The 23697-nt window shown below is 39.4% G+C and overlaps 1 protein-coding gene across 4 annotated transcripts in view; it reads right to left on the bottom strand.

Moving 5' to 3' along the window:
• mmel1.L (membrane metallo-endopeptidase-like 1 L homeolog) overlaps positions 1–21008 on the bottom strand; it is a 100524-nt gene extending 79516 nt beyond the window's left edge. For 2 of the 4 annotated variants that reach the window (XM_041569453.1, XM_041569452.1), the window contains exons 1-2: positions 20435–21008; positions 19930–20093 (exon numbers count right to left, since the gene is read on the bottom strand). In XM_041569453.1, coding sequence (XP_041425387.1) covers positions 19930–20093; positions 20435–20484 — 214 coding nt within the window. In that variant the 5' untranslated portion in view covers positions 20485–21008. The remainder of the gene's footprint in view (positions 1–19929; positions 20094–20434) is intronic. The other 2 variants (XM_018226166.2, XM_018226165.2) reach the window with 2 other exon arrangements.
• Positions 21009–23697: the final 2689 nt, after the last annotated feature.

The raw sequence follows: 23697 nt of genomic DNA, 5'->3' as shown, positions 1-23697 counted from the left end.
TGTGGAGGTCCAGGACTACAGGTGTCCTATGGGATCTTTAGTGATAAGAAATGTCAACAAAGTATATATTTTTAAAAGTAGGTCTCTGCCCCAGAGTTTTGGGGCCCTTAACATATTTTGTGGTGGTGCCCAATAACTGGCAATGGCAGGATTGTTCAACACTACAGGTGCTGGGTGTTTAGCATCTTAAAACTAAAGCTAAAAACCCCACAGCTACTTGATCAATAGTCAGTAGTGAGGAACTAGACTAGTTAATATCTAATGGTCATCTAAAATCTAATTGTTTGCCAAAAAAAATATTCATTGAATGATCCGTCATGGCATTCTGCCATTCTAATAGGCTGGGTAAATCACAGGAAGGAACATCAACTACCCAAGATAGAAAGGTGCAGGTGCCATTTAATCAAACATTTTATTGATTTATTTCACAAAGCAGAATTCTTATCCTGTATAAAGACATATAATGATTAGATAAGAAGCTATTACGCCAAATACCAGAGTAGAGACAGTGTTTCAACATACTGTGTTAAAAAAACATACATTTTAGTAAGATCTCATTAGGGGCGATTTGCTACTTGCGCAGCAGGGTGAAAGGTGTCCTTTCCTTATTATAATACAATGGCTGCAGGTCTCTGCACTTCAGTTTCCCCCCAATGAATACAGTGCTACCTACATTCAGCCGTGCTATATGCTTTGGGCAGGTGTGAGGCACATAGGCACCTCTTTCCATCCCCTAACTTGTGTACTTTTTCATCCCTTAGTGCTCGTATGCTTCTATCCAGTGTCTCAGTAAATGACCCATGTGTTCCACAAAAAAAGAAAAAAACAGGAATGGGAAAAAGAACAGAAACCCTAGGTTTGCTTTTTCCCCCCAAAAAAACGGAAAAAACTAAAATAAAAAAACCCCTATGAGATCACATCCTAAACCGAGTATGCACCCCCTTAAGTATACATTTTCTTGGTTAATGTTGTACCATTTGTGTCTATTCTTTTCTATACTATTACTATTGGCGTTCTATTTTCTATAGTTCTATTTATAATCTGCATCACAGCCTTATTGACATTTTTTTAAAAAAAACATTGTATACAGAATGAGTACTCATGGAAAACAGGAACAGCAACTGTAACTTGATTTTCTTCTATTCTAACAAAATAAAAAATATTAAAAAAACCCAGGAATGGCTCAAACATACATAACAATAGCAGACTTTGCAACTGCTTTGGGGTAAAGAGGGCAGATAGTCCAGTAGGGGCTAACTGTTGAGCAGTTTCAATAAATGTCTCCAAAATGTAAAGTTGTAAAAATAGTACGGCCTCTTGTGGAACTAACCCTAGCTTGCATTGTATATTTTTAGGAAAAAATAGGAAAAATTACTTGTAAGATCCACACACATTTACTTCTAGAAAGCACCATGGAATAAATCAACAAGAGGTTCAAAATGCTGATCTGCTGTTAGTACCGCCATATTTTTAAATTGGCTATACTATTATATATAATTGAAATGGCCACGCATAAATATATAAATCATACAATTATATATTCTATATTTATATATTCTGATTGGACTGTACAATGGCCAGTTTGCCAACTGGCAATTTCTTTGGGCAAAAACAAAAAAATATACACAATGATCTGATTTAATGTACGAGGATATCAGTTATTCTGCAATTGCACAGGTTGCCACTAGTGATATGACCAATCAACCTAATCAATGCAATTGGGCCATCCCTTGACTGACTTGAATGGGAAGACCTGTGGGTATCCTTGCAATGATCCCAGCATTTTATGGCACAGTTTTTCATGACGCGGTGGCACCTATCTGGCTGTGTTTGACCTACTGATGGCAATGTGGGTCCTGCTGGATTGGTGTAATGGTTTAAAGGTGTACACAAAATTTTGTTATTGGTCTAAATATAGCTAAAGGAGTATTATGGCAAGCTCCAGATTTTGCCTTCATTGGCCTAAGGGTTGACATTACAAGAAAACATGAGAAGAAAAATATATACCCATCTAATGTTTCCATAATTAACCCTCAGGATTAACCCCCATCCACAGGTCAGCACCTCCCTAGGGGGATCACTTTCGGAACTGCCCAAGGCTTTAATATAAATAGAGCAAGAAATTCCACTTACTGCACCGGCCAACCCTGTTCTATGCAATGAGGCTATTTAAGAGCCTTGGACTTAATGCTTATGGACAATTTTTCTATTTTGGCTTCTTTGTGCAATTCAAATGAGTATCAATGTAGGCAGTGTTACCATGTGGCAATGTTTATTTTTATTAACACTGAAATCCATTTACACAATGAAAGCCTGAAATGTGCCATTCTGAAGCACTGCTAATTTGTGGTTGTGTTCTAGGAAATCAGCCGTTCCTTTAAATTGAAAAATGCACACTAAATGCCTTTCATTTGCATAATCATTATCAAATTAAACATTCAGCCTGCCATGAAAGAAACTAATTATTTCTTCTGCTGCCTATGACAAATACAACAAATAAGGCAGGCAATCTTTGAAATGTAGCTTTTTTTTTTTTCGGTCCTCATTTTTTTATCTTGCCCTTCGGGAATGTTAATTGAGACCATTGTCTTTATAATGATAAAACTTTCACTTTGGGAAAAGGTGCTTTCTGATGATAACAGAAGAGATATTTTAATAATTCATCTGCTGAAGCCATGAAGAAACATCAAGATTTGAACTGTTCATGACAGAATGTCCACACAACATGAAGAACCTGAACTACATTTTTGAAGAACCTGAGACTACATTTTTGATCCAGTGGCCAGGGTTTCTGGTGGATTTTTAGGCAGGGTCTGGGGATAACTGGGCATGTCAGGGGTAGATCACGAGCATGGTTATGAGTTAAGGCCCTCCTTCCAGGTAACCAATGGGCCAGTAATTAGTGTCCTCTGCTTAGTATTATGGGCCCCCACCATTCAAATGCTAAATTAATTAACACAGCAATCTTTTGAGTCCAAAAATTATGCATTTGGCAAATAAGTAGAATGCCTAATGTACTAACTAAACTATAAGGCTCCATCTTCTAGAAAATATGGTCTCAATGACTTTTTACATTGTTATTGTCATTTCAACCCCAGCAGTCATGTCTTTGTTAAGATATAAAAAGCAAAAAAGACACTTTACTGTGCAAGAAAAGCTGCCACTATGTTGGGTCCTTTTTATCCAGTGGTGGAACTACCGGGGGAGCAGGGGGTGCGAGTGGGCCATTGCCCGCACCCCCTCAGGGCCCCCCGGGAGCTCGCCCGCCAATGAAATCCGGTGTGTACGGAAGGGGGCAGGGGCCCGGCTGCGCGTCATGCACTAGGGCCCGTCCCCCTCTAGTTACGGTACTGTTTCTATCAAGGCATTCCAGAGCAATCTATCCAAAAAAACTTTTTACCTGATGATGGTGAGACATACAAAGAGACATTTACAGGGCAACTGCAATGTACAACCTGCAATCCTTGTCAAAGTATGCCTCAGGTGATCCCATACAATTACTTTCAATTACTTTCTGCAATAAATGTTGTAATGTGTTTATTGTACATAATCAGTAATGTCCAATATTGGGTCACATACTACTGCAGATCAACAACAGTAAATACTAAATGACTCTAAGTTTACTAGATCATTAGATTAAGAACCACTTTCTTCCCATACATTATAAATTCTTTTTTTTTTCTCCAACCTACTTTCCTGCATTGTTTAGGCCCTCCAACTCATGCACACCGCCCATAGATACAAGTGTCCCCTCCGGGTAAGGAATTTCTGCCTAATATAAACCTAGTAATATTTACGTTTAATTATGATAAACAACAGTTGTGAAAAGGGAATATTTTTGTCGTCTGTTCACAGAAAATTAGTGTAAGCCACTTAAATGAAAAGCCCGCCTCTGGCAATGTCCTACCAATGTGCTAGGACTTTTCAAAATAAACTTTTGACAAATATAATGCATTAACATGATATTAATCAGCAAACTATGTGCTTGTCCAATACAAGGTTCAGCATACATGCAGAGATCAACAGCAGAAATTTAGGATTGGTCAGGACCTTGTGGATTTAAGACTTGTGTATTTGCATAGAATTAATTTAATAAATTAACAATATGATTAATAGTAAGCAAATGAGTCAGAAGGATACAGGGAACATGTAATAGTGCCCAAAGCAGCCCTGTCCTTCCCACTGCCAAACTGCATAGAAACAGTGGTGGGAGACATCATTCTCCAGAGGTGATATCCGAAACCTGGGATCAGGAAAGCTAATTTGTTCTTAGCAGTATCAAGTATCATTGAACAGATCTGGAAACCTTTTATACAGAAAGCTCTGAATTATGTGAATGTCCCATAGAGTCTATTTTAAGGAAATAATTCTAATCTTTAAAAAATGATTTCCTTTTTCTCTGTAATAATAAACAGTACATAGTATTGTAACTAAGCTGCATATGAATCCATATTGGATGCAATACAAACCGGGTTTTATTTCATGTTTAAATAATTTTTGTAGCCTTAATATGTGGTGATCCAAACTACTGAAAGATCCCTTATCTGGAAACCCCCAGGTCCCAACTGTAAGGGCCATTAAAATATAGTTTCATTCAAACACAAATTAAGGGGGGTTATTTATCAAAGGTCGAGTTGCGTTTTCCCAAAAAAATGTCCTGGGTAGTTTTCAATCAAAACTCAAATTTTCGGGTTAAAAAAAAAACTTGAATTTTTCAGGTTTTTCTAAAAAACTAATTTTTTTTGAGATTTAACCTGAAGCTGGAAATAGCTTGAATCTGAAAATACTCCATCTAAAACTTGTTGAGGTCATGTAGAAGTCATTGACAGAGGTCCCTAAAAACCACTTGAAGATGTTAATAGCCTTCATGATGTTTGGGTTTTTTTCTGTGGGTTTTGCTCGAAAACTCGATTCATTCAAGTTTTTTTCCACGGAATCCCAAATTCACAAGTTTTTTCCATTCGAGTTTTTTCTTTAATAGAAAACATTCGAGTTGTGAGCTCATTTGAGGTATAAAAAACCTCTAAACTTGACCTTTGATAAATAACCCCCTAAATGTAACCTAAAACCACAGCAAGCCTGTTATATACAGTACATCTGTTCAGAAACGTATGGTTTTCCTTATTTCTTCTAGGTTTAAAACACAGAGAATCCAGAGATATTTATTAAAACTGATACATTTGTATCACTTGACCTTTCAGTTTAATGGCACTCAGGTGTGTTCCCATTACAAAGAATCTCACAGACTGTTAGCATTATAAATATTTATTCCGAATTGAAAATGTGCATATTTGTCAGATATGATTGCAACTCTGCCGTGGGTTTTCGACTTACAGATGTGACCTCTGATTGACAAAAACCCTCAGCGCACTTTAAATGAAACATTTTGTAAAGCTCCATCTGGTGGCCTGTACAAACCGGTCTGTCAAGTGAGTACAAAAATATTTTTATAAAGGTTTAATGACCATGAATAATGAGATGATTGCTCTTGTGGTAGTGGCAGAAAAAAAGAAACGATGAAAGCTCATTTAACAAACTATAAAGGTCAGATACACTGGCTGTTTTGCTTATTCTATTGCTGTCTACAAAAGGGGGGAAAAGGATACGTATGACACATTTATGAATTTTTGTTTACCATAACAAATTAGTATATAACTTTTATTTTGTTGTTAGCTAAGCAGATGTGTTACAATAACTAGTATATTTTGTATGATATTTTCCATATGTCCAAATTCAATCACAGGAAAGATACTTTATATATTATGTGTTAACTACAAGCTCCCCAAGTACATGTTCGTCAGTCTCAGTTACTCAACTGCTTAGGAACTCTGTGCTGAAATACATCCTTTCAGCACCACTGTACAGGAGTTGACAGTCAAATGTAAACGAATGTTTTAGTATTTGAGAGTAGAGATCCCTTTAACCCCCATTGCTTTCTCTGGCAAAAGTTAGATATACTTTCTGCTTTGGTTTAAAAACAAAATGTGTTATACTGGGCTAAGTCACCTCATCACTAAGTGAAATACACATCTATCCAGAATGTCTCATACCAATATCATTTTAATGAAACGGGCAAAATTAAGTATTCACCAAGACTTCAGCTGCCATAATGCCCGGCGTACTTCTGCACAGGTCTGAATATCACATATCAAGAAAGGCATTGTGGCAATTGTCTAAAGGTGAATGGCAGTTACATTTCTACATCATTTTAAAATCATTAAAATTAAAATGTTAAATTATATGAATGTATTTTGCTTAGCAAAGGAACCATCACAGTTAGGGTGAGAAGGATTAAAAGGAGCCAAACAGCTTTCACAATGAAAGAGATTCAACGAGATCCTTCATAAAACAGAAGGAATTCACAGGCTTAATTCTATACAGATAGCATTGCCTTAAAACCAGAGCTGTGGAGTCGTGGACTCGGAGTAACTTTGGGTATCTGGAGTCGGAGTTGCCAAAACATCCACCGACTCCTAGGGGCCGATTCACCAAGGGTCGAATATCGAGGGTTAATTAACCCTCGATATTCGACTGGGAATTAAAATCCTTCGACTTCGAAGCCGAAGAATTTTAGCACAAATAGTTCGATGGAACGATCGAAGGAATAATCCTTCGATCGAACAATTCAAAGGATTTTAATCCAACGATCGAAGGATTATCCTTCGACCAAAAAAACGTAGGAAAGCCTATGGGGACCTTCCCCATAGGCTAACATTGACTTCGGTAGCTTTTACTTGGCGAACTAGGGGGTCGAAGTTTTTTCTTAAAGAGACAGTACTTCGACTATCGAATAGTCGAACGATTTTTGGTTCGAATCCTTCGTTTCGAAGTCGTAGTCGAAGGTCGAAGTAGCCCATTCGATGTTCGAAGTAGCCCAAAAAACACTTCGAAATTCAAAGTTTTTTTACTTTGAATCCTTCACTTGAAGTTAGTGAATCGGCCCCTTAATAACTTTAAATATAAGCACTGAAAATAATCAAATCAGATTCTATGAAGGAGGATATGGCAGAAGTAATTCTGTTTCTAAGAACAATACTATAGTTGATTTTGGATTGTATTTAACAGCTACTCTACAGCTATATGCGAAGTTCAATTAATATATAAGTTGTATGTAGTTTTACTTTTGTTTTAGAATTACCAAAGATTATGGTTTATATTTTTGAGCACTGGCAGTGATAACATTTCTTGTAAAAATTCCTTGTATGTTGTGTACTTAACTTATTTCAATTAACATGAAAAATACGTTAGTTAGAAAAGTAGCACCAAAAACTGAAAAGGTACCAAAGTAATTAAAATATAATGTATGCTTGCTCTGCACTGGTAAAAGCTGTGTGTTTTCTTCAGAAACACTACTATAGTTTATATAAACAATCAAGAAACAGGAGAAAAGCCACAGGTCCCAAGCACAAAACATATAAGCTCTGTCCAATACAATGGTGTTTTATCTGTTATCTGCTACATAGCCTGTGCCTTTTCTCCTTTATTCCAGCAGCTTGAATGGCTGCCCCCCCCATGGCTATGCAGCAGCTTGTTTATATAAACTACTGTATACTAGTCTTTCTAATGCAAACACACAGCTTTTACCAGTGAAGAGCAATAGTAAATTATATTTTAATAACTTTTCAGCTTTTGGTGTTACTGCTCCTTTATAAATAGAGGTACCACAACTGAGCATTTGGAGTTGAAGGATTTATTTACCGACTCCACAGCCTTGCTTAAAACCAAAAATAAAAGGCTTTAACCCTCATTTAAGGAATTATGGGTGGAAACATGCAAATTACTCCTTAATTTCTGTATGACCAACTATGCACAGCCATGTATCCAAGCAAGCAGACAGTTGATTCTGATCTATTTATATCTCATCAGTGTAAGATATTGGAACATGGCCTCTTGGGGGTAGGACTTTGAGAGCAGCGAAGCAAAGAAACCATTGCAGTTAGGTGGGCTAAAAGGAGTCAAAGAGTCCTCCACAATGTAATCAGGGTGTAAACTAGAGTGAGGCAGTAGAGGAACATGTCTAGGGCACAGTTGGTGCAGGAACCAGGAAGGAAATGTATTATCAAACAGGGCATCAGCCAAAGTACTATTTGCCTTAAGCACCAATACTACTTGACCTGCAAGACATGCAATTAAAGCATTCATACAGCAGTCATGCTGCACATATAGCAATGCTTTAAAACCAAGAATGAAAGGCTTTCAGTAGCTTAAACTTGCATTTCCTTTCATTGTACAACATGTTTTGAGGTACGCTTTAACATTGCACTTGGCATCCTACAGCTCCATAAGAATGCCAAAACACTGTACCTACATATGAGAGTAAGTATTGGAAAGCAAGAGCCCAGACTAAGTGTACCTGCTGGAGCTATTTCTAGATGTACTAAATATAGATGGCAAATGCAGCACTTAATCACATCTGTCGTGGTATTATCTGATGTTGGGAGAAATCTGTCGAAGGCTGTATCAAAAACCACTCTATACATGGTGTGAAGGTAGCTCAATATTAGTTATCAGCACTAATCTCTGCATCCAGACGTGTCACCTGGGGATGAAATGCACCAGCGAAGATAAATCCTTCAAAGGAAATTCAGGAACATACAGGCAGAATTCAATTACCCGCAGAAGGTGCAACTGCCAGATCCACATTTAGATTTACTGAGATATAATTGGAAAGAAAAGTACTGCAGCCATACAGAAGAGAAGTTTTAACTAAACAGCGAAGAATTGAACAAATGAATTGTGCAGGTTAAACCTTTTGCACAAAGAGACACCCCAGTCAGTCTGACCCCCTTATAACTGCTTCACAAACAAAGTAATGTTAGAAAAGTCTAGTTCCCCACTGACCATCAGTGAGCTGTGAGTAGTGTTGCCACCTAGCCGGTATTTTACCGGCCTGACCAGTAAAAATGATACTTGGGGCCAATGTTAATAATAGGAAAAAAACATCAAAAATATAGGAAGGCCGGTATTTTTTTCAAGAAAAGGTGGCAACCCTAGCTGTGAGTCATCTTAATAGGCGAGAATTGTGAGTTGACCTTGTCTCCTCACACACCAACCCATAGTGCTCCCCATAATTGCCAACAGTGTCGGACTGGGCCAGCGGGACACCGGGAAAAAACCCCCGGCCCTCATGGGCCCCCACTGGCCCAGACACTAAACTGAATAGCCCACTGGCGTTCGGATATGCTTGGCAAATCCTGGCATTCGGTTATGCACGGTGCACGCCGCTGTTCGCGCATGCGTGAGTGATGTTGGCCCCCGTGCTCCAGTCCGACCCTGAATGTCAATAGCGGGTTGTTTAGTCAGTTCTCCCCAAGGTCTGTTATTCATCTGGAGTTAGCTGCAATGCTTCACAGAATTGCTAATGTATTATGCACACTTGTGCTCTGTCCTGTCATTTTGCTTAAAGGGGTGCTTCACCTTTCAGTTAACTTCTAGCATGTTATAGAATGGCCACTTCTAAGCAACTTTTCAATAGGACTTCATTAGCCTTTTTCTTCTGATGCTTTCCAGCTTTCAAATGGGGGGGTCACTAACCCCATCTAAAAACAAAAGCTCTGTAAGGCTACAAATGTATTGTTAGTGCTATTTTTTATTACTCAATCTTTCTATTCAGGCCTTCTTCAATTCAGGCCTTATTCAAGGCCTGAATATTCCAGGCTCTTATTCAAATCAGAGCATGGTTGCTACGGTAATTTGGATTAGGCAACCAGATTACTGAAATTGCAAACTGGAGAGCTGTGGAATAAAAAGCTAAATAATTAAAAAAACACACAAATAATAACAAATTAAAACCAATTGCAAATTGTCTCAGAATATCACTATCTACATCATACTAAAAATTCATTTAAAGGTGAACATCCTCTTAAAAGGCTTAATCTGCCTAATGAATACAGTGCTGCCTGCATTTGGCACCACTGTTTTAATGAGGGGTGGTAGGTAGGAGTCCCCCTTCTTGCTCCCCAACCACCCTATAAAGCTCCCCATAGACGCAACGATTCTTCTTGCCGAACAACCGATTTTAGGGAAGCCCGACCAATCCTTCGAAATTATCATGCGGTTAGTGGGATTTGAACGATCGTACAGCTTACGATTTTTCAGTCAACATCTGTCAGGAAATTGATCGGCCAGGTCAAAAAATCTTTGTCGGCCCCAGTGCAATCTATCTATGTTTGCAGGGCCAAGCAGACAGCTGTTTGTTTTCCTGGCAAATTGGTCTTTTTAGTTGATGGTAAATTCGTATGATCGTACGATCGTTCTGAGAAGATCGTGGTCTCCCGATCAGGATCTGATCTTTTTAAAATCTCAACATCTATGGCCAGCTTAAGTTGTGCATCAGTCAAAGGAGCACTGGCTGGTTCAGCAACGTTCTACACTGTGGTTCAAACTGTAGTTATGCTCTTGCTTCAAGTGTTTTGAAAATGACCGCTAATGGGCATCCTGTTTTTGCAGCAGGGCAAAGTAAATGACCAATGTGGAATATAAAAAGCCAGGCAGTTACTGCACATACATTTAGAAATAATTTGAAAACCGCCTATGGGTAGGACTTCAAGGTAAACATGGACCGGACACATCGCAATGCGACTAAACGCATGCGACGTGACGGATCTTTTATAGAAAACGGAAGTGAAGGAGAAATCTCAGGAAACAACTACATTCATTGGACTGTCATATGAAAATGCAGCGCGCTAAAAGTTGTAACCCATGTACTATATGATCTATCTGTCAATGCCTTATCGCACTGTTCTTATGTACTTCTGCATTGTAAACCTTCTTGAACTGTACAGAACAAGTGTAAATTCTTTGAGATGGTAACATCACACCGGACTATTGCTCGAATAAAAATGTTTTTATAAAAAAAAAAGTTGTAACCAATGTATAGCAAATCTGTTTAGAACTAGATTTTCTTTCAGTATGCAAATAGTTTTTGGTTAAAAATGTATCACTTTACTGTATCTAAGGCAAAATCATGAAATAGAGAGGAGAATATATCAATATTTCTCCTGAACTTATAAGCAAGTGAGATAATAATAAAAATGAGCAGTGTCCCGCCTGTGCGGTAATGTGTCCCCCCCCATGCTGTTAAGCAGATGCTGCCTCCACCAGATTTATTTTTGATCACTTCAAAGGTCACACTCCAAAGAATTTCCCTCACTTTGAGAGAGTATTTTAAGGACTGCAGATGTTAGGGATAGAACATCTAATAACAAAGGCTTCCACAACCACCATCTGGCAGGTGCAAGAGCTGAAGAATGTGCACAAAATATTCCTCAAAAAATGTTACCTGAGCTGCTGCCTGATGTAGGACCCAGCATTTTATAGTTCCTGGACAGCAAAGAAGGGCGTTAAGCTTTTGCACACAATGCAACATGCTGGTAGGAACCATATAGAAGGACTATGGAGGGGAGAAACCTACAGTGGTGGTAAGCGAAGGTTCTATCATTTTTTATAGCAAAAAAGTATATTATGAGTCCAGTGGGCCATATTACTTCAACTAGGGCCTAGCCACAAATCCGGGCCTGAATATGGATGAGGTCAATTATTCCATGATGATGGCAAATACCAAAGTGGACAAAGATATTGGTTCTTCTCTCATTCTTTACTGACCTCACTTGCAGGGGAACCAGTTTCATTGATAGGGAACAATTTACCTTATAACTATGAAATATAAGGAACCTTGTAGTTCCATGTCTAAGTGTCATGGAAACGCCCAGGTGACTTTTAATATCCTCATATTTAACATAACTGGAGTACATTATATTTATTTCAATGGTTCTTGTGACACAAATGACATCACTATGCATTGTTGACATCATCAAGCATTGTTCATATAGTAAGCAATGTATGCTCCCTATCGTAAAATATAAGTCGCTGGGAGCCCTATACAGGTGATGGAACCCCGAGGTGACGTATAATATCTAAATTTTTTACAACATTGGGTACATTATTTATTAAAAAAAAACACGTTTCCGAGAGTCATGTGACAATGATAACTGATAACATAACTAAGCTCCATTTATAAGGATATTTACAGGATATTCAAGGCTGTTGTGTAGTATATGCATATCCTACTCAAAAGGCATGAATATCCTGTAAATAAATATTGGTTATAATCGGAGCTTAGTGATGTCATTTCTGTCACATAACTCACAGAATTGTGTGTATTATAATAAATAAAGTACCTGTTGCAAAATATGAGGATATTATAAGTCACCTTGGCCGCATGTTTTTATATGGTCATGGAACTCCTCTGTAACTTATAATATCCTTATATTTTACAAGAGGGGGTACTTTATTCACTATCTATTTTTACATATAATTCATGTGTATTATAAAATTATACATACATAATACCAGGTAAGGCTCCTGTTGGTGCAATCTGACAACTACACCTGATGAATACCCAATCCAGTAAATGCCCAAAAAATTAGAAATTGATTCAACTGGAGGGGGGGGGGTGCCTAACATCTTGGCACCCCCCCCCCCCATTTTGTAATAAAAGTCACTAAGTTTGCCCAGGAGCAGTTACCCATAGCAAACAATAAGATGTTTGATTTAATTAGGTGACCAGTAAATGCTACCTGCTGATTGCTATGAGTTACTACTGTTCCTGGGCAAACTTAGTGCCTTTTATTACATAACCCCCTATGTCTCTAAAAGTCTTGAAATAAGACACTATTAGATAAATACAGTAGTTTATGTAGTTAGGTCTTGCCAAATACAAACATTTTAAAAGCTAAAAGTATGACATCCATAATTTAGGGTGTATATATAGCTAGTCTGACCCAAAGGATTCTTTATGAGCAGAACATCCATTTTTAATTTTTCTAACAGCCAGAAGTAAAATACATAAGCATATGAGTATCATGAAGATTTCCCAGAACAGCCATCCTTTGCATGCAATGTAAAAATTGATCTTCTGTGCATTAACACAACAGGCATTCAGAGAAATATATATATTTAGTGTATGCCTCAACACAGGGCACATAAAGTTCAATCAAAGGATTACTGAGAAACATGTTTCCTTTACACTGGCTACAAAAAGCAACCAAAAACCTACATGTAATACTAAAGTTAGGGGCAGAACTACTGGGGGTGCCGGGGGTGGGGGATTGCACCAGGGCCCGCACCCCCTTGGGGTCCTCCGGACGTTTGCGTCAATGCGAATGAGTACTGAAAACTACATCCGGAGGGGGGTGATCTGCCTGCACCTGGGCTCCGGCGGTCATAGTTGCATTACTAATTAAAGTAGTCACTATCCTTTAACTATCTTACAGGGAAACATACTGACCAATTTTGGGTTGGACCATATTGGGTCACTGATTATTTTTCATATTTCAATTGCTATTGGACACATATGACATTAATTTGATGCAGATGCCTTAATTTTTTCTCTTTTATTGTTTCTCTTTCACTTCTGTCTCTTTCCAACTTTCAAATGGGGGTCACTGACCCCTTCGAAAAACTAATGCTCTGTAAGGCTATAAATGTATTCTTAATGGCACTTTTTTTATTACTCCTCTTTCTATTCAGACCCTCCCCTATTCAAATTTCAGCCTCTTATTCAAATCAGTACATGGTTGCTAGGGTAATTTGGACCCTAATCCCCAGATTGCTGAAATTGCAAACTGGAGAGCTGTTGAATAAAAAGCCAAATAACTCAAAAAACACAAATAATAAAAAATAAAACTCAATTGCAAATTGTCTCAGAATATCACTCTCTACAGCATACTAAACGTTAACTCAAAGGCGAACAACCCCTTTAAGTCTACCGAAAAAATTAAATGAACCCAATAGGATTGTTTTCCCACCAATATGGATTTATGCAGCTTAGTAGGGATCAATAACAAAGTACTGTTTTATAATTGCAGAGAAAAGGGAAATAATTGTAAAAATGTTGAATTATTTGCTTTTTAAAATGATCCCTATGGGAGATGGCCTTCTAGTAATTCAGAGCTTTCTGATCCGGATCAGAGATCCCATACCTGTACAGGTACAGGTATTGGATCTTTTAACCATAAACCTGACTTTAAGAAAGCTCTAAACTACAAAAAGTCCACCCCCCCCATAGGGACCTGTTTAAGCAAATAATTATATTTCTTTTTTGTTCTTTTCTCCATAACAGTTCAGAAATGTTTAATTAATTTTTTTTAGAATAGCACTGAAACTTCAGTCTCAGAGTTTTAGTTGCCATGATTACCAACCCCTGACAAATTACATAGCTGGAAAGAGCAAGAATAGAAATAAATAATGAAGACCAATAAAAAAATTGTTTAGACTAAGTGCTTCTATAACATACTAAAAGTTAATGTAAAGGCAAACTTCCCCTTTTAAAACAGAACAAAAGCCTCCCTCCAAGAACCCTCCAGAACCACATCACTGACACCTGAACTTTGCCATGCTTTGGGATAACATTTTGGACCACTATTAGGTGAATCTGCCTACTTGGAGGTCTGTTCGCCCATCTGAGCTGCAGAGGAAGTACAGGTATAGGATCTGTTATCCGAAAACCCATTATCCAGAAATAACCTTGAACTTGATCCAAACTAAGATATAATTAATCCTTATTGGAAGCAGAATCAGCCTATTGAGTTTATTTAATATTTAAATTATTTTCTAGTAGACAATGTATTAAGATCCAAATTACAAAAAAGATCTTTTATCTGGAAAACCTTAGGCTCCAAGCATTCTGGATAACAAGTCCCATACCTGTATAAAGTTTTATTCTTACAGTTGTCAGTTTTCAGTTTAGGAGGGGGCCAGGGGGCCAATGTAATCATGCTAAATTAAAAACATTTTTTTTAAAAAAGTAATCTCTTCCAAGGTATTGTAGTTTATCTAGGGGTTTGTTTTTTTTTTACAGTTGCAATCCTTGTCTTGGGAAGTTTAATAAACTTTAAAACCTAGTTTTATATTTTTTATATTTTCTTTGTAAGAGCAATGGTGGCAAACAGAGATGTTTGAAAAGTAACAGATACAGCTACGCTATAACTGCAGATTTTACATTTTAGGCTTTATGTTATATGTCCATCTCTAAATTTTTGGGTTCCCTTCATACGGGGAAAAGGCTATTGTCTCCCCCCCCCTTGCAGTGGGATGGAGGGTAATATCAGTACTGAACACAATGATTACACTACTAGACCTACTGAAAAAGTAAGGGGAAAGAACACGGAAAACCTGAGACCCTTGCCCAAGTTAGCTATAGCTACCTGATGCCCAGATGGTAATAATCCAGGTCCCACTGTGACTCCTTAAATTACATTGAGTAGGAGTAACAACAGCCTGTCTGAAAGCAGTTCCATCATGAAGTGCTGGCTCTTTCTGAAAGCACATGACCAGGCAAACTTACCTTAGATGGCTGCCTACACCCCAATATTAAAACAAATACTTGCTGGTTCAGCAATGTAATTTTATATGGTATTTAGAAATAAAAACTACACCATAAAAATCATGACAGTATCCCTTTAATATGCATCTGGGTGAACTTATAGCCACTCATTGCATGTGGGGGGAGTTAGAGGATTCTTATGGTACCTACTACATCTTGTTCATGACTTTTTGGGCACTGACACCAGTTTCCTAGAGAGCTTGCTGCTATTCCCATTTCTGTTTTTGGTCTTTTAGTATCATAATTCTGCCTTACAAAATGTGTACCAATCAAAGGTTAGCTCTGCAAAATAAAAAAAAACTGATATATCATCTTTTGTCACTTGTGTATTATAAATAATGAATAAGGAATACATGCATGCACAATGAGGCTACTTTGACAGCGCAGTGAGGCTACTCTGACAGCTCTATCTGCAATGCTCTCCGCAGTTCCCTCCAGAATGCCAGGAAGCATTTCAATCTCTTCCTATTATCAGCATTATCTGGACAGCTTACATGTAAGTGTCTACAGAGTGGAGGGACCATCCCTATTCCCTCTCTTCTTCCCTGTTTATGATTTATTTGCAAGTTTCTGTAATACATAGTGCTGTCACCCTATGACTTAGACAGGAGCTGGTCACATGGCCTGTGCTTCCTGTTCCTGTACATAGAACATAGAAGAATATTTTGTATTGTGCTGTTATAAGTTGTTGTGTACACCCTTATTAAAAGCCTCTTCTTCACAAGTACTGTGTTTCTGTGTAATAGGGATAAGAGACTTTGCCTTAGTTCCCTTGAATATCCTTTTCAATTTGCAATGGATCATGATTATTTTTTTAAAACAAGAAGGAAAAGTTTGGCACCCTTCAATGATTATAATGAGGCATCCACTATTTTGGATTCGGCCGAACCCCCGAATCCTTCACAAATGATTCGGCCAAATACCGAACCGAATCCTTATTTGCATATGCAAATTAGGGGTGGTAAGGGGAAAACATTTTTTACTTCCTTGTTTTGTGACAAAAAGTCACGCCATTTCCCTCTCCGTCCCTAATCTGCATATGCAAATTAGGACAGAAGGATTCAGCAAATCCAAATCCTGCTGAAAAAGGCAGAATCCTGAACCGAATCCTGGATTTGTTGCATCCCTAATTCTAATCATTTACCTGATACTCCAGACTAGGGCTCCTGTTAGCAGAAAACTGCACCGCGCTTCTCAGCTAGCACCGCAGAGCAACTATTCTCCTGCTTCTTCCTTCTTCATAAGAGTGTGCACGTGCAGTAAAGTAAAAAAATCTGGGGTTTTTCCCTCTAAATTGAACGTGTCAGTCAGATACCACTGAAAAAGTAGAAGAAGATCACCTGAGAAGTACCACGGGCCAGTGCAGTTTTCTGCTAACAGAAGCACAGGCCTGGGATTTCAGGTATGTGTTTATAATCACTCAGTAATATCCCCCAGTGATTTAAATTCTCACTGTCCCATATCATATCTTTGAATTTAGCAGAGCAATGGTGGAAATTAAAATACTGGTTTCATGTGGAACCCATCAGACAAGATTGCGTGCAATTGCCCTACATGTGGACTGCCAGCTTGCTTTCATCTGAGGATCTGGCCCATCAATCAAACAAGCAGTTTGCCACAGACTATGTAGGCAGGTGCAGCTCTGATCGCTTTCAGAGAATTGAAGACCTTCACAAAGCACCATTGGGATATACACACACACACATCAACCCAAGAGATAGCATGAATTAGAAAGCATTGAGTTCAATTACAGTATGGATCATCTATAGGGTTGCCACCTTTTCTGCCGATGGAGACCAGGCAGGAGGCTGGGCTGTTACACGGAGGGGTGGGGCTGTAACGTGGCGGGACGGGCTGTGATGTCAGGGGCGTGGACATGATGCGGCGATCACTGTGTCAATTATGGGGAATCCTGCCCGGTTAATCTGGAAAACCGGGCAGGAAATTTTGACCCTGGCAGTTCTTCAAATTACTGGGCTATGCGGGTCAAAACTGGACAGGTGGCAACTCTAATCATCTAACAGGATGTTTTATCTTGTGAATGACATATGGCATGATAAAAAGTTTGGGTAATAAAAGGCAGTGGGGGTCTGGGGCCCCATTGGGGCCTTAGGGGCCCTCCAAACACCCACTGGGGTCCCCTCTCCCCAACCCATACCTTGTTGGGTAGATTGTTTTCTTGAATGTGTCCAGGGGGAGGTTGGAGACACCAAAGTTCAGCAGGAGTAGGTCTGGATCAGCCCAGTCTGGTCCTGTATGCGCATTGTGACCAATGAAATATTTGCAAGTGACCAGCAAATGCTACCTGCTGATTGGTTGCTATTGGTGATTAGACCAAAAAAAATATTATATCTGTAATTATACTAGTGAAAAAAAGTAACGTTTTGAAATCTGTTATCTGGAAACCCATTATCCAAAAAGTCCTGCCAGTATGCAAAAAAATTTTTGTTTTTTACGGCATGGAAAAAAATTCTCAAAAAAATTAAAACTGTAATAAAGAATTTTAAGTATTTAAAAAAGCCAGAATGCTTGCAATGGCTATAGAGAAAATAACTGCGAGTCACAAGAGCAATCTGTCACTGTCAGTAGCCGGAGGGTGCATTTTATGAAAGCAAAAGAAGTGTTTACAGTACAATCAATGTCCTTTTATCTTCAGTGGTGCAACAAGAGGGGCAAGCAGACCCCGCATCTGCATGCATGTATGTGTGTTTGGGGGGTGTCAGAAGCACTTACAACATATATATATATATATATATATATTTTTTTTTTATTTTAATATGTATTTTCTGTTCAGACTCTCTCCTATTCATCTTCCAGTCTGTCATTCACACCACTGCCTGGTTGCTAGTCTAAGTGATACCACAGCAACTAGGTAACTATAAATTCCAATCTGGAAATCTGCAGAGAGAAATGTTAAATAATTCAAAAGCCAGAAAAAAAAAGGAAAAAAAGATTTTTGCTTTATTAAGCCAAAATGTGAAATACCCCTTTATTAATGTAATGAAAGAATCGTAATTCTCTTTCTAAGCAGTTTTCTGGTTTACATATATCACAAATCTTTAGTGAATTGTATGTTGTTTTTAAATGTAACTGCAAATGAAAGAAGTCACATCACTTCTAGTCAAAACTCTGTTTGTCACATATGCATTATTCATGGGTCTGGTAATCATCCGGTGTTTCTACATTATTACAGTAGTCAGAACCACAAGTGCACCAGAATATCACAGAAATACGGATACTGCTTTCAATGGCAATTACATTAACAAATAACTCTAACACCACTAACACCATATATATATATAGGAAAGTTCCTTTGAATTACATTTTCTTTCATTAGTCAAAATGTCATTACTGGCATTACATGCCCTTTAAGTCCCTCTCAGAATGCATTCAGTTTTACAGGGTTGTTTAAATTGTAACCTTAAATAGTTAATGATAGTTTGAGGGTAACTTTTTTAATGGGCAAAAGCTACAGTTTATTTTTATTGTCAAATGCTTTTCCTATATGGTTCTCCTTCGGAAATAGAGAGAAAAAGACAGTATATGCTTATGTTTTTCATGCAGAACATTCCAGTCAGATCTTCACTTGCTGAACAATATGCTGAACAAAATTCACTGTTACAGAGACTGAAGAATAAGCCATGAGTGATTATGGAAATGCCTTTCCTTAGAGGACTTTGGTCGAACTAAACACCCTCCTTTTGAACCTCAGCCACCATAAATGAATAACTCTCCAATGAAACTCAGTTGCCATCCGCAATAGCCAATCACAATACAAACCCAGTAACATCTCCTGCCTTAAATTGAGTCCTCTCAGAAATAAACCTGCCCTATGTTACATCATGCCCTTTATTGCCAAGGAGAGCCTGATGAAGAGCTGGTGAAGCTGGGCAATGCTGTAACACCTGTATCTAAACAAACAGCACAGGATTGTTTTCTCTTGATCCCGAATTTTCTATTCTGCCACAATTTTGACCTTTCTCACAGTATTTGTTTTTAGCTGGGGTGTATATGTAAGGTGCTAAGTTTGTTACCTTCACATTACTCTAAATATCAGTTTTATCACCAAGCAATGTCTACTTACCAGCCAAACAGCACCCAAAACTTAGACCAGCCAGGCAAAAGTCAAACAACCCCCATTAGGGACAAGTCTACAAAATACACTCAACCTTAGAAACAGATATCCCTTGGAGTCCCATCTTACTCCTGCAAGTGTCAGTCTAATGTTATACCAATATCCTCCTTATGTTTTATTCTAGGACAGTGAGATTCCAAAACAGAGTTAATAGATACAAATAAAACTTAGCTCAGAGACCTCATTCCAACTCTGCATTGAAAGTTATAGCACCTGTACATTTATTCTCAATCTCTATTTTCAGTACCCCATGTAAAGCACGCTTGTGGTGTTATACATTAATATATATCTAATTCTACAGCACAGTGCAAGGGAAGCAGCTTCTACTACTGTTGGATATAACCCAGCTGCATCCCTAACCTGCAGGTGAAGCGGTTGCCCCGAAACGTGCGCATTTTGCCGGACTTACCTTTATGGCTAGTATAGAGCACCAGCAGGGCCACCACCGCACAGGTCATCAGGAACAGCAACACAGAGAGCCCAATCTCTACAAAGCTCCAGGACTTTTTGGCAGATTTCGTTGATTTCTCTACTATATCCATCTGACTTTCCGACTTCCCCATTATTGTAACTCTTGAAAATAAAGAGAAAGAGAGAGGATGCCTTTAGGTATTAGGGTGTCATAGCCCTGCCAGGTTTTGTCGCTAGAAGGTGTGGGGAGAGCAAGGAACAGGCGCTCTTGCAGAGGGAGGCGACAGTCGCACTGGCACTGAGACGCAGCAGCACTGACACAGACTAAATACACACGACAAGGCATAGAATAGAATGAACATGCTGGCAAGGCGGAAAGGTGGGAGGAGGAAGAGGAGATTGGAGGAAAATAATAACAGTATTATAATCATTCTAATGCAGCCATCAATAAATACAGGCGATATTCTGTGCGCATAATATAATAGACTTAGAAAGGCAATTACATGTATTTTTCCATTTGGTTGTCCACGGCTTTAGCTACCTCATTCTCCATGGCAGAAAAGGCGCAAAAGTCACCTGAAGTTACCGGGATAGAAAGGTCAGGTCTCCAAGAGCGCCAGGGCGGTGACGCAAAGCTCCGCTAACACACAGCGCAAAGTAGCGCTCTCACACCGGCAGGCTGCAGAGATGATCCTCCATGGGGGTCCCTTTCTACTGCAGATGAAACGCCAACAAGGTCTCTAGAGAAATTCTCAACGGGAAAGGTTCAGTGCATTTGAGTCTGTCCCTCAGTGCAGCTCCATGATGCGGCCACTTCGCTTCTAATGACCACACTCCTGTTCGATTGCAAAATCCTCCTTATTTCTGCTCTGCTGCGGCTGTAGCGAGCCGTCCCCCCTTCTCTCCAATCTGCTTAGTCCAAATACAAACTTCGGAGCTCAAATGAGCTGTTTGGAGCCTGGGTCGAACTATATTTCTCCAGAGGGGGGTGGAGAGTAAGGTATTAAAAAAAAAAAGTAGAGGAAAGAGAGAGGATGTGTGAGGAAGGAGTTTCTGCAAATGGCTTTGGATCCCGGGAAGTTTATCTGAGGGTGAGTGTTTGTTTGTACACAGGGGCTGCCCCTATCTGAGGTTACAACTCTACAGCATTCATGGAAATAGTCTTTCATGCTAGGAGGGTACCAGTATCAGTACCAGTGCAGCCTGCAGCTTATTTCTCAGCTCTGTACTACGCAACATGCCAGACCTTCAGAGCAGGTACAGGGAGAAATAATAGAATTATATACAGTATATATTTATGTATTCTGAGCAGGGGCGCCATCAGAAATCACAGGGCCCCATACGACAAAATTTCCTGGGCCCCACCGTAAGCTCCACCCACAAGTCCGCCCACCCCACAGGTCCACCCCTACCACATAGTAAAAAAAACATTGGTGGCTAGGGTCCCCACATGTTGTTAAAAAAATATTGGTGGTCAGGGCCCCGCATTAAAAAATATTGGTGGCTAGGACCCCGCACGGTAAAAAAAAATAAAAAAAAAATTGGTGTCCAGGGCCCCCCCGCGTTATAAAACATTGGGAAAGGAATGGACCTCCCCCTGTGCTCCCGCCCTGCCTTCCCAAAGTTGGCAGCTCTCAGAAAGCAGGGAGGCCTGGCTAATCAAGTAAGTGCGGAGTGGCCGGGGCCCCCCTTACCCTCTTACCTTGTGTAACCTTTAAAAGGTATCAGTAATGAGATTTACTGGCCCCTGAATTGTTTACACCTAAAAATTAGAATGTAAACACCTGCATTGTTCACGCATGTAATCCCTCATGCATTGTTCATTCCTATGGCTCACAGTCCTGTACCGTTCACACCTCAGACCAAGACTGAAAGTGCCCACATTGTTCAACCGGTTCACATCTTGAATTAACTGCTTGACGGGCACTGTGTCACTGTATTGAGCACACTATGAACTGTTCATCTTAGAGTGGTCCTCATATGATTCCCTGTGCTCTAATCTGCCTGTCCTATGCTCCCTGTGTGTGCCATACCCTGCCTGCCCTATGCTCCCTGTGTGTGCCATACTCTGCCTGCCCTATGCTCCCTGTGTGTGCCATACTCTGCCTGCCCTATGCTCCCTGTGTGTGCCATACTCTGCCTGCCCTATGCTCCCTGTGTGTGCCATACTTGCCTGCCCTATTCTTCCTGTGTGTGCCATACTCTGCCTACCCTATGCTTCCTGCGTGTGCCATACTCTACCTGTCCATTCTCTGTGTGTGTGCCATACACTGCCTGTCCTATGCTTCCAATGTGTGCCATACTTTGCCTGCCCTATGCTCCGTGTGTGTGCCATACTCTGCCTGCCCTATGCCCCTGTGTGTGCCATACTTTGCCTTCCCACCACTACATGTGGGACATGAACCTGGTAGGGTTTGTTCTGGGGGGTTGTTAGCATTTGGAAATTGTTGTTGGGCCCCTGGTGTTGAATCATGTGGGGGGGGGCTGTGTTATCCAAAGGGGAGGAGGAGGCATATGGATTTTAGGGTATGTTTTAATATGACTTACATTTTTTACATATGAGTGATAAGTGAAATCCCTGCAGTGAACACTAGCCATTTGTTTTTGGGTGTGCTACCACCATTAATGTTGGCAAGGTCTTAAAAGTTCTTGTGGTAACATGGGTGTGGTTTAAAGTGGGTGTGTTTTAAAATCAGGGAGTGGTCAACACTGGCTTTCAATATCAGCACTCCACCACAAAAATTCTGGCCCTCTGTATCACAGAAGTTGCACAGCACTGGTCTATGGAATATTACAGCAGCACCTCTGGCTACCCAGTCCAGGCTTACCTATAATACAAAGGTACCCAACATTTTTTACCCATTAGCCACATTTAAGAATGAAAAGTTAATTTTGCCTGTGCTTTCAGAAAGAGTTAGCAGTTCACAATGGAACTGCTTTCCGATAAGCTATTGTTTCTCCTACTCAATGTAACTGAAGGAGTTGCAGTGGGACTTGTATTTTTACTATTGAGTTCTATTCTTATATCTACCAGGGAGCTTTTATATTGTTACATACCCATTGTTCCTGGGTTATGCCCAGCAGTACAGACTAGTGATGCCTATTGCACTGATTGTCATAATGGGCATCAGCTCCCTCAACATGCTTGGAAATTTGAGTGGCATGATGGAAAACCCCCTCTATTTTCCTTTAGCCACGTAAGTGTTGGTTTTAAAATGGGAACTAAACCCTAAAAATGTATTTATATTAAAGTGGCCTGAGTTTGATGTGTGCTGGCTGTTTTAACTGAGAAAAAAATGCCTAGTTTTTGTTACATGTTGTATTAAATACATGTCGGATTGGGTCACTGCTGGCTTACACTGATGGTTGGTTTGAGATCAATTCCGACCATCTATGTTGGGTGTGCTCTGGTTTTCTGGATTAATCTAAACTACAGGCAGGTTAATTAGCACTGCTTTCTTGCCTCAATAGGGGTTCAAGTTTAATTCCAACTATGGCTCTATCCCAAAGAATTTGTAAGCTCTCTTGCCTCAAAGTGTTTCCTATATTTTCTTCTCACAGCCCAAAAAAGACAGTCAGGCTAATTGTCTCCTAATGAAACTGACTCTGATGTGTGTCACTGTTGACTTGAGAACATATTGTGAATCTCATTAAGCATTGCCAATTATTTGGCCAACATTTCAACTTGATGTACCAAATGAGAATACAAAAGAGGTCCATATTAATATGTACTTGAATGAAATAATTCATATTTACAATATTTAAT

This window comes from Xenopus laevis, chromosome 7L, assembly GCF_017654675.1.
Source record: "Xenopus laevis strain J_2021 chromosome 7L, Xenopus_laevis_v10.1, whole genome shotgun sequence".
In the NCBI taxonomy this organism is placed as follows: domain Eukaryota; kingdom Metazoa; phylum Chordata; class Amphibia; order Anura; family Pipidae; genus Xenopus; species Xenopus laevis.
The sequence above is the reverse complement of the archived record's forward strand: the minus strand, read 5'-3'. Positions and strand labels throughout refer to the sequence as shown.